Here is a 12,094-nt window from a genome sequence, read left to right as displayed (position 1 = left end):
GACAGCTCTATTTTCAACTTTCTGAGGAACCTCATACTGTTTTCCAGAGTGGCTGCACCAGCTTACATTCCCACCAACACTGTAGGAAGGTTCCCCTTTCTCCGCATCCTCACCAAGATCTGTCATTTCCTGACTTGCTAATGTTGGCCATTCTGACTGGTGTGAGGTGGTATCTGATTGAGGTTTTGATTTGGATTTCCCTGATGCCGAGTGATGTTGAACACTTTTTCATGTGTCTGTTAGCCATTTGGATGTCTTCTTTGCAGAAATGTCTGTTCATGTCTTCTGCCCATTTCTTGATTGGATTATTTGTTCTTTGGGTGCTGAGTTTGATAAGTTCTTTATAGATTTTGGATACTAACCCTTTATCTGATATGTCATTTGCAAATATCTTCTCCCATTCTGTCGACGGTCTTTTGGTTTTGTTGATTGTTTCCTTTGCTGCACAAAAGCTTTTTATCCTGATGAAGTCCCAATGGTTCATTTTTTCCTTTGCTTCCCTTGCCTTTGGCGATGTTTCTAGGAAGACATTGCTGAAGCTGAGGTCGAAAAGGTTGCTGCCTGTGTTCTCCTTTAGGATTTTGATGGACTCCTGTCTCACATTTTAGGTCTTTCATCCATTTGGAGTCTATTTTTGTGTGTGGTGTAAGGAAATGGTCCAGTTTCATTCTTCTGCATGTGGCTGTCCAATTTTCCCAACACCATTTGTTGAAGAGACTGTCTTTTTTTCCACTGGACATTCTTTCTTGCTTTGTCAAAGATGAGTTGACCACAGAGTTGAGGGTCCATTTCTGGGCTCTCTATTCTGTTCCATTGATCTATGTGTCTGTTTTTGTGCCAGTACCATACTGTCCTGATGATGATAGCTTTGTAATAGAGCTTGAAGTCCAGAATTGTGATGCCACCAGCTTTGCTTTCCTTTTTCAATATTTCTCTGGCTATTTGGGGTCTTTTTTGGTTCCATACAAATTTTAGGATTATTTGTTCCATTTCTTTGAGAAAAAGTTGATGGTATTTTGACAGGGATTGCATTAAATATGTAGATTGCTCTAGGTAGCATAGACTTTTTCACAATATTTGTTCTTCAAATCCATGAGCATGGAACGTTTTTCCATTTCTTTGTGTCTTCCTCAATTTCTTTCATGAGTATTCTATAGTTTTCTGAATACAGATTCTTTGCCTCTTTGGTTAGATTTATGCCTAGGTATCTTATGGTTTGGGTGCAATTGTATATGGGATAGACTCCTTAATTTCTCTTTCTTCTGTCTTGTTGTTGGTGTATAAAAATGCAACTGACTTCTGTGCATTGATTTTATATCCTGCCACTTTACTGAATTCCTGTATGAATTCTAGCAGTTTTGGGGTGGAGTCTTTTGGGTTTTCCACATAAAGTATCACGTCATCTGCAAAGAGTGAGATTTGACTTCTTCTCTGCCGATTCATATGCCTTTTACTTCTTTTTGTTGTCTGATTGCTGTGGCTAGGACTTCTAGTACTATGTTGAATAGCAGTGGTGATAGTGGACATCCCTACCGTGTTCCTGACCTTGGGGGAAAAGCTCTCAGTTTTTCCCCATTGAGTATAATATTCACTGTGGGTTTTTTATAGATGGCTTTTATGATATTGAGGTATGTACCCTCTATCCCTACACTCTGAAGAGTTTTAATCAAGAAAGTATGCTGTTCTTTGTCAAATGCTTTTTCTGCATCTATTGAGAGGATCATATGGTTCTTGTTCTTCTTTTATTAATGTATTATATCACATTGATTGATTTGCACGTTGAACCAACCTTGCAGCCCAGGAATAAATCCCACTTGGTCGTGGTGGATAATCCTTTTAATGTACTGTTGGATCCTATTGGCTAGTATTTTGGTGAGAATTTTTGCATCCATGTTCATCAGGGATATTGGTCTGTAATTCTCCTTTTTGATGGGGTCTTTGCCTGATTTTGGGACAAGGTAATGCTGGCCTCATAAAATGAGTTTGGAAGTTTTCCTTCCATTTCTATTTTTTGGAACAGTTTCAGAAGAATAGGTATTAATTCTTCTTTAAATGTTTGGTAGAATTCCCCTGGGAAACCATCTGGCCCTGGGTTCTTGTTTGTTGGGAGATTTTTGATGACTGCTTCAATTTCCTTAATGGTTATGGGTGTGTTCATGTTTTCTATTTCTTCCTGGTTCAGTTTTGGTAGTTTATACTTCTCTAGGAATGCATCCATTTCTTCCAGGTTGTCTAATTTGCTGGCATATAGTTGCTCATAATATGTTCTTATAATTGTTTGTATTTCTTTGGTGTTGGTTGTGATCTCTCCTCTTTCATTCATGATTTTATTTATTTGGGTCCTTTCTCTTTTCTTTTTGATAAGTCTGGCCAGGGGTTTATCAATCTTATTCTTTCAAAGAACTAGCTCCGTTTGTTGATCTGTTCTACTGTTCTTTTGGTTTCTATTTCATTGATTTCTGCTCTGATCTTTACTATTTCTCTTCTCCTGCTGGGTTTAGGTTTTATTTGCTGTTCTTTCTCCAGCTCCTTTAGGTGTAGGGTTAGGTTGGGTATTTGAGACCTTTCTTGTTTCTTGAGAAAGGCCTGTATTGCTATATACTTTCCTCTTAGGACCACCTTTGCTGCATCCCAAATATTTTGAACAGTTGTGTTTTCATTTTCATTTGTTTCCATGAATTTTTAAAAATTCTTATTTAATTTCCTGGTTGACCCATTCATTCTTTAGTAGGATGTTCTTTAGCCTCCACGTATTTGAGTTCTTTCCAACTTTCCTCTTGTGATTGAGTTCGAGTTTCAAAGCATTGTGGTCCGAAAATATGCAGGAAATGATCCCAATCTTTTGGTACCAGTTGAGACCTGATTTGTGACCTAGGATGTGATCTATTCTGGAGAATGTTCCATGTGCACTAGAGAAGAACGTGTATTCTGTTGCTTTGGGATGGAATGTTCTGAATATATCTGTGAAGTCCATCTGGTCCAGTGTGTCATTTAAAGCCTTTATTTCCTTGTTAATCTTTTGCTTAGATGATCTGTCCATTTCAGTGAGGGGAGTGTTAAAGTCCCCTACTATTATTGTATTATTGTCAATGTGTTTCTTTGATTTTGTTATTAATTGGCTTATATATTTGGCTGCTCCCATGTTAGGGGCATAAATATTTACAACTGTTAGATCTTCTTGTTGGATAGACCCTTTAAGTATGATGTAATGTCCTTCCTCATCTCTTATTATAGTCTTTGGCTTAAAAATCTAATCTGTCTGATATAAGGATTGCTACCCCAGCTTTCTTTTGCTGTCCATTAGCATGGTAAATGGTTTTCCACCCCACCCCCTACTTTAAATCTGGAGGTGTCTTTGGGTCTAAAATGAGTCTCTTGCAGACAGCATATCAGTGGGGTTTTTTTTTTTTTTTAATCCAATCTGATACCCTGTGTCTTATGATTGGGGCATTTAGCCCATTTACATTCAGGGTAACTATTGAAAGATAAGAATTTAGTACCATTGTATTGCCTGTCAGGTGACTGTTACTGTATATTGTCTCTGTTCCTTTCTGGTTTATGTTACTTTTAGGCTCTCTCTTTGCTTAGAGGACCCCTTTCAATATTTCTTGTAGGGCTGGTTTCGTGTTTGCAAATTCTTTTAGTTTTTGTTTGTCCTGGAAGTTTCTCTCTCCTATTTTCAGTGACAGACTAGCTGGGTTTCATATTTTTCTCGTTTAGTGCCCTGAATATATCATGCCAGTCCTTTCTGGCCTGCCAGGTCTCTGTGGATAGGTCTGCTGCCAACTTAATGTTTCTATTGTTGTAGGTTACAGACCTCTTGTCCCGAGCTGCTTTCAGGATTTTCTCTTTGTCTCTGAGACTTGTAAGTTTTACTATTAGATGTTAGGGTGTTGACCTATTTTTATTGATTTTGAGGGGGATTTTCTGTGCATCCTGGATTTTGATGCCTGTTTCCTTCCCCAAATTAGGGAAGTTGGGAGGCTTCATTCTTAAAAGAGCATGTTGGTCTTGCTCTTCATTTGATTGGCAGAGCACAGAGGCCTTTGGAAGACCTTCAGGTCTTTGAACACTGTGTTATCCAATTCTTTATTTAAAAAAAAAAGCTCATGGAAATTGCTTTAGAAATATACAGGCCATCAGTTCTTCCTCATATTTTAAACTTCATCCTCAGGGGAAGCCAGAGCATTGGGTAGCTATATGCATTATATACTGTACTCTTAACAATAAAATAAGCTAGAGAAAATTTTATTAAGAAAAGCATAAGGAAGAGAAAATACATTTACAGTACTGTACTTATAAAAAAATTCACATGTAAGTGAACCCATGCAGTTCAAACCTGTGTTGTTCAAGGGTCAACTGTATAGGAAAATGACTTAAGTTTATAATTGTATGCACTTACTTTCAGCTACAAATTATTAAGTGCTTGGTCTAGCAGGCATCATGCTAGGTGCTTTCAGTGCATCATTTAAATTTAATCCTCCCAACCATCCCTTGGAGTAAATATTATCTCTATATTCAGTCAGGATACTGAAGCTCGGACAGGTTACGCAGCTTGTAAATGGCAATAATGGGGCTCAAACCCAAGTTTATTTGATTTTTAAATCTGGTGGCCTTACCTACCTCACTAGGTAAGCTACTGGAAAATTTCCCACTGTGTCATACTATACAGGTTTAAGTATCTATATAAATACCTTGAGAAGCCTTTTTATTTTGAACTTTATTCCTGGTTTTATCCTTTCTTGTTACTTTTATCACTTTACTGATTTCCTCAACTATTTACTTTTATACCATTGCAATAATATGTTTTTAATAAATTGCCTAAAATCCTTCTGGATTTATATTCCATTGAGGTGTAAAGAAAAAGAAATGGAAGAAGAAAAAAAAACCTCTGAAATCCTCTAATAATTTTATTTAACGTTGGCTGAGTTTTCTCATATTATTTGCCTTTATTAAAACTTCAGGTTTATGTTCTAGTGTACACACTGCTTAAGTCACGAAATAACTGAGCAAGACCTTCTACTCTAAGTGTCCTCTGGTGCTTCTAGAACACATCTTACCCCAGGCTTGCACAGTCAATGCACTTTTAACCTTGGTATAGATAATCAGATGCTTGAGGAAAGGGAGATCAAAAGTAGTTAATGAATGAAAATTCATAACAGAAGCTATTGTGAAAATTCCATTAGCTTGCTCCCCTTCCTTGACTGGAACAGGGTATGACACAGTTTGCAGCATCCCTGAACTCTACCTACTGGTGCCCTGTAATGGTTCTCTCACAGTCCTTCAGTCTAAAATCCTAAAGGGAGCAGCCTGGATGGCTGAGTTAGTTGGGTGTCTGCCTTCAGCTCAGGTTGTGATCCTGGGGTCCTGGGATCAAGCCCTCCTGCATTGGGCTTCCTGCTCAGTGGGGAGTCTGCTTTTTTTCCCTCTGCCCCTCCCCACCGCTCATGCTGGCTCTTTCTCTCTCTCTCAAATAAATGGATAAAATCTTAAAAAAAAAAAAAAATCCTAAAGGTATTTCTTGTCTACGTTAGAAGGTAGAGGTGATTTCTTAATAGGAGTCACCGTTCCTTGTCATTTTTAGAAGCTCCTTTTTGGTAGCAGGCTGTCTTTTCTAGCCCGCTCAAGGTCCTCTGTGTTCCTGATGACCTGGTAGCAAAGAGCCAAAGAGAACATTATGCCTCCCTGGTTTCAAGTGATTTTCTTGGTAACACTGGGGGCCAACACGGAACACTGACTTTCCCACTTGCTCCCTGGGCTCTAGGTGGTGTTGGGGTGCCAGGTTTTGTGATCTCATCACATTCTTTCACTCTACTGATGTTTTTGTGGTTGAATCTAACTTCTTTTTGTTTTGCTGTGTCTTATCAGGGAACTCATGTTACCCTTGCACCCACCTTTGCCTTTCAGAATTGCTAACAATTTCAGGACTTAATTAGTGGAGATACAGAAACCATTTCCCATTTAAATTCCCAGACAATGATTTGGTGAAATGAGATCTACTAGATTTAGGGTAGAGATGGAGAAGAAAGAGAAACAAATTAGGTATTATTTCATGCTAGTTGGGTATTATGTGAGAATAGTCAATGTTTCACTTCCCTAGTTCCAGATTCAAATCATCAGCGCAGCTCAAGCAGATACAGGAATCAGAGAAATGACATAAATATCCTTTGAAAAAAATTCACTTCAAATTATACACACATTAAAAAAAGACTGGAGCTAAGATTTATTCTTTGATTTTTACATCATATTAGCTCCTTCAATGAAGATGGTTTTCCCTTGTCATAAAAAAAATGCAATTCTCTCTTGTGAATTTCTTCCTCATTCACAAATTCAGAGTCATGATTTATAAGAAAACTAGTGGGCCTGGCACAAAAAGATTTTATATAAAGCTTGTCAGACTATTTGAAAGTGGAAGGATCCTGGGAGGAGAGAAAACTATTAATGAGAAAGTAACAGGCAGGCTAACTTCCTCCCATGCAACATTCCAGTGGCTCTGCAGAAGGTTCTGCCACTTAAGATTTTTTCCCTCAGGTACTTCATATTTAGAAAAGACTTATTACTAAACAAAGTGAATGTATTAAATAATAATTCAGCTTCCGTATTCTTATCAGTAATATGTAAGTGCCAAATTAGAACCTGATCAACACGAGATGACAGTGGTATTCTGGCAAAGACAAATCCAATGATGAAACTTTATAGTGTTAGGTAAATCTAGGATTTTCATAAAATTTTCTTTCCTATTGAATACAGATTCGTGTTAATGTCTCTTTGGGCTCAAGGGACACAGAGAGCACTTGTAAAGAAAGCTAAGGGGGTAAGGAAACCATAAGGAATAGAGAATCTGGGGTAAGGGAGGAGGCTATGGGCCTCCTATCTTTGGCATCCTCACCAAATTATCTACCAGTTTTTCATATTGAATATACTTGTATCTTGAAACTTTCTCAATAAAATCATGCTCCACTGCCTCCCCAATTTTTTTTTTTTAAGATTTTATTTATTTATTTGACAGAGAGAGAGCAAGAGCAGGAACACAAGCAGGGGGAGTGGGAGAGGAAGAAGCAGGCTTCCTGCCGAGCAGGGAGTCCGATGTGGGACTCAATCCCAGGACCCTAGGATCATGACCTGAGCCGAAGGCAGACGCTTAACGACTGAGCCACCCAGGCGCCCTGCCTCCCAAGTTTCAAGTCCAATATGGTCTCTTAGGTTACAACAAATGTTTCTATGATACCAGCGACTTCATTTGTGATTGGTAAATAGGAAAATGAAGTCACATGGAGTTTTTCTGGTTCCTTTGCATGGGGTTCTGGGATGGTAGAAGTCAAATTTTCACCTTTAGCAAAACAGGAGAAAGTTTTCAGTCATTGCAGCTCTATTTTTAGAGAAATCAAGAGCGTCTGCACCTGGGCTCTTCCCCAGAGAGGCATACGCCCCGTCTTGCATGACTCTGGGACCCAGCAGGTTGCACTTCCTCCAGTGCTCAGAGCTCCCCTTCTACCTCCTTTGTTCAGCACTCAGAAGCAAATATTCCCATTTTATTGTTTTTGTGCATTTTTAACATCCCCCGAGGCAGCCTCCACTACGTTTGAATTGCCTATCTGCCTGGCTGTTGAGGTTCTCTCTGGAGGTACAAATTATAGCCTTTATTATCACTTTGGTTACAAAGATGTGCAAGTTCTGAGAGGCTTATCCCTAAGCTTACCTTTACTCTAAGCTCTTATTAATGAACATTTTTGCAGAATGCATCATTTTCCAGGAACATGTGTCTGTGTTAATGTAAAAATCCTGTACTTTATACTTAGTGGATACTTCATAAATGCTGACAGATGACTTATAATTAATTAACTATATCACAGGTTTTTTTTTTTTTTAATATTTTTATTTATTTGGCAGAGACACAGCGAGAGAGGGAACACAAGCAGAGGGAGTGGGAGAGGAAGAAGCAGGCTTCCTGCAGAGCAGGAAGCCTGATGCAGGGCTCGATCCCAGGACCCTGGGATCATGACCTGAGCCGAAGGCAGATGCTTAACGACTGAGCCACCCAGGTGCCCATCACAGGAGCTTTTAAAAAGTGATTCCAAGGAATGATTGTGTTGACAATGAACCACATTATAGGACTTTAGCAAGATCATCCGACTTCTCTTGAATATAAAATCTTCAAGTTATTTTAATTTGCATGCTATATTTACCACTATTGTTTTAGAGAAACAGAAGATAACTTTTCGATTTCAAAGTCTGATGAAAAATCATCCATTAGTTCTTGAAGCTGAATAACAGGAAACTGTACTTGTTTTTCAAACCAACTGGCAACTGTAAGAAGCTGCTGGTCACAAAATGCACGTCCAATAAACTGGAGTCCTATTGGCAAACCTTGGTTTGAGAGGGCTACAGGGACACTCACTGCTGGCAATCCTGAAGACAAGAAAGAAACCCTATTAGCTGATTAATTTTCCATCCTAAGAAGGGGAGACTCATTCTCCTTTCCAGTGCTAGTAGGTACAAGACAGATAAGGTTTAAAAAATGACAAAAAACATATGATATGCTGTACCTTCCTTTGCTCACTTAACAATATATCTTGGAAATCACTGTGTATCAACTCAGAGACTTTCTTCATTCCTTTTTTATAGCTGCATAGCACTCCATTATGTGGTTTGTACCATAATTTGTTCACCCATTCTTCTATGGTTGGGCTTTGGGCATTTAGGTAGTTTTCAGTATTGAGCTATTTCACACCATGCTTGGGTGAATTACCTTGTGTACATGTTTTTTGGTTGTTTTTTTTTTTAAATATTTATTTATTTATTTGAGAGAGAGAGAGCAGGGGGAGGGGAAGAGGGAGAGAATCTCAAGCAGACTCCCCACTGAGCGTGGAGCCCGATGATGCAGGGCTCGATCACACCACCCATGAGATCATGACCTGAGCCAAAATCAGGAGTCGGATGCTTAACCGACTGAGCCACCCAGGTGCCCCATGTTTTTTGGTATTTTTGAAAGTCTCTCAGATGAATAGAGATTGCTTCATCAAAAGATAAATGCATATGTAACCAGATATTGCCAAATTCCTCTCCAAAAAAGTTGTACTATTTTGAACTCCTATCAGCAAAATGCTTTTTCACTACAGCATTACCATCTGAATATGTTGTTGAGCTTTTGAATGTTTGCCAATTTGATAGATAAGAAATAGTAACTCAGTTTTAATTCCAGGTTTGGGGCAAAGAAAGCACAAGTTCCTGGGATATCTTGTTATGCCTTAAAGTAAGTTTGTTTTTAGAAATTAATGGGGATAGGTCTAAAGATTACATGTAACTTGAAAGGGCTCTTGTTGGCCAATTTGAGCATCAAAACCAATAATGACAGTAATTGTTTATAATACACTGAGTTTTTAAAAAAGCAAAGCTGTCTTTAGAGAAGACTGCTAGCTAATATATGTAGAAAGAATGACAGAAAAATCAGCATTTTGTAATTCTCCAGGAAATAATTCAGGCAAGGATCATCAAGAGATCTAAAACTGGGTTCAAGAATTTTGGGGAATAGGATATTCACACAATCTCAAAGTATCACCTCACCAATTGGTTATAATTGATAAAAGGAAAAATATACCTTTACATGGAAAACACCTGGCACTTACTTCCTTAACTAAGAAATCAACTTAGTCTCCGAAAGTGGAACAAACTGACATTAACTGTTTCCTGACATGAAGACCATGTAGTATTTCTGCCAAAATGTTTGACTCAACCCAGTCATGAGGAAGCAATCTAACAAACCCAGATTATGGATGGGACATCCTATAGGGCAAGTACACTAGGCTCTTCAAAAAAGTCAACGTCAATTAAAAAAAAAATTTTAAAAGGTGGGGGATTTCTAATCAGAAACTATGCAGGCCAGAAGAAGTGGCATAACATTTTTTAAGTGCTAGAGAAAAGAAATGGCAAGCACAGATCCTGTATCCAGTGAACATAACCTTTAAACATGAAAGGAAATCAAGCATTCTTAGAAAGAAAGTTAAGAGGGGGCGCCTGGGTGGCTCAGTTGGTTAAGCGACTGCCTTCGGCTCAGGTCACGATCCTGGAGTCCCTGAATCGAGTCCCGCATCGGGCTCCCTGCTCAGCAGGGAGTCTGCTTCTCCCTCTGACCCTACCCCTCTCAAGCTCTCTCTTTCATTCTCTCTCTCAAATAAATAAATAAAATCTTTAAAAAAAAAGAAAGAAAGTAAGTTAAGAGAACTAGTTAACAGCTGACCTACCCTAAAAGAATGGCTGAAGGAATTTAAACAGAAAGGATATGATAAAACAAAGAATCTTCATATACCAGGAAGGAATGAACATAGTAAACAAAAGTACAGGGAAATACAATAGGCTTTCCTTCTCCTCTTGAGTTTTCTACATTTAGTTTGATGATTGAAACACGGATTATAAACAGTCTGATGTGTTCCAAGAAAAAAACAAACAAACAAAAACCAGAAATCCAAAGCAGAAAACTGAGGTATTGTTCTAAATTTTAAAAAGATCGTAAACAAATGTAATATATCTATGAGGGGAAAACAATTTTATAAAAGACATTTTTGGTAAAATTGAGAAAATTTAAGTATGGACTATATTTGGAATATTATTATATTCATGTTAGTCTTCCTAGGTGTGATAACAGAATTGTGGTTATGCGGGAGAATGTCATCATTTTTAGAAGATTTATGCTAAAGTATTTAGGGGTGAAGTATCACGACATTGAAACTTTCAAATTATTCAGCTAAAAAAAAAGTGTGTGTGTGTGTGTGTGTGTGTGTGTGTGTGTGTACAGAGAGAAAGAGAGAAAGGAGAAAGCAGATTAGGCAAAATGAATGAATCCAGGCAAATGCATATCGGTATTCATTATACCATTCTTTCAACTTTTCTGTAGGTTTGAAAATTTCCAAAATAAAAGTTAAAATTACGCTATTAGTAGAATGACTCTGAGTATGCATGTGCATGGTGACTGCAAGGGCACGCAGGCCTAAGCATTTGCACATACCACACACGCACACACGTACACACATTCCTAAGCATTCCAGAAGGACAAGCTGTTGCCTTCAGGGAACAATCTAGCTGGAACCTAAGTTGAAGACCAGGGTGCCTGTCTAAATATTTGAAGAAATCCAGAACATTCCCAAGGGATCCTTACCTGCCATATTTACAGCCTGTGTAAAAATATCATCCTGGGCGCTTCGTGTCCTGTTGTCTTCTTTAATGAACTCCAGGTATGGTACCGCCTCACTCAAGGTGGTGGGAGTCAGCAAGACATCCACTCCGGAGTTAAAAACATTCACAAAATCATTAGCAATGAGTCGTCTCACTTTCTGTGCCTTAATGAAATAATTCTCATAGTTTCTGTGGAAAAATAGGGGATATTTTAAGGATTTTTTAATTTCTTTGAATCAATTTTCACACATAAGGCTTGTGAAAGAATGACTGGATTCTTGACCTTTATAAGCAGGCACCACTAAGATTCCTAACAACACATATAAATGATTTTTGTTCAACTGTGCTGTTATTTCTAAAAATTTGTGTATCAGGAGTTTAATCAGAATTCACTGCTAGATACAATTCTACACATGTAATCACAAAATAGTGATATCATTAAATAAGTGGATATCATCCATATTCAGGGATATCATTAAACCAGAACATTTATTTTCAGGTGAAAAAAAATCAAGTGCATAGCAATTAAATGACTTTCCAAAGGTTACAAAGACGGGCAGTGGTAAAGGAAAGACTAGAACTTAGGTCTTTGGAGGCTTATTCTAATCCTTCTTCTATTATAATGTCTTACTTAATATAATGTAATATAATGATATAATATAATCATATAATGTAATATATGATAATATAATGTAATATAATGATAACTCATTATTGTAAGGATTCTGAAGTTTTGCAGAATTCTAATATGCCATAATAATTAGACACTAGGAAACAGGCTCTGGAAACAGAAACTGGAGAAAGTATACGGTGTTTGCAATTTTGTATTTTATGGATAGGCATACCCCAAGAATGGAAATGTGAAATTCAAGGAAAGAGGCTCACTTTACTGAAGAGATTAAGGAACTAGCCACTTATAAAAGTG

The 12,094-nt window shown here is 37.9% G+C and overlaps 1 protein-coding gene across 6 annotated transcripts in view; it reads right to left on the bottom strand.

Moving 5' to 3' along the window:
• The window catches only part of QRSL1 (glutaminyl-tRNA amidotransferase subunit QRSL1), a 53,132-nt gene that overhangs the window by 15,459 nt on the left and 25,579 nt on the right, over positions 1-12,094 (bottom strand). For 4 of the 6 annotated variants that reach the window (XM_045865258.3, XM_045865259.3, XM_064597932.1 and 1 more), the window contains 2 exons: positions 11,153-11,358; positions 2,587-8,409 (listed from right to left, as the gene is read on the bottom strand). In XM_045865258.3, coding sequence (XP_045721214.1) covers positions 8,189-8,409; positions 11,153-11,358 — 427 coding nt within the window. In that variant the 3' untranslated portion in view covers positions 2,587-8,188. Of the gene's footprint in view, positions 1-2,586; positions 8,430-11,152; positions 11,359-12,094 lie in introns of those variants that run through there. The other 2 variants (XM_045865260.3, XM_064597930.1) reach the window with 2 other exon arrangements.

Source organism: Mirounga angustirostris, unplaced genomic scaffold (genome assembly GCF_029215605.1).
Source record: "Mirounga angustirostris isolate CCGP_5_RB_7025 unplaced genomic scaffold, mMirAng1.0.hap1 SCAF_8, whole genome shotgun sequence".
Classification (NCBI taxonomy): domain Eukaryota; kingdom Metazoa; phylum Chordata; class Mammalia; order Carnivora; family Phocidae; genus Mirounga; species Mirounga angustirostris.
Note: the sequence above shows the minus strand (reverse complement) of the source record. Positions and strands in the feature narration are given on the sequence as shown.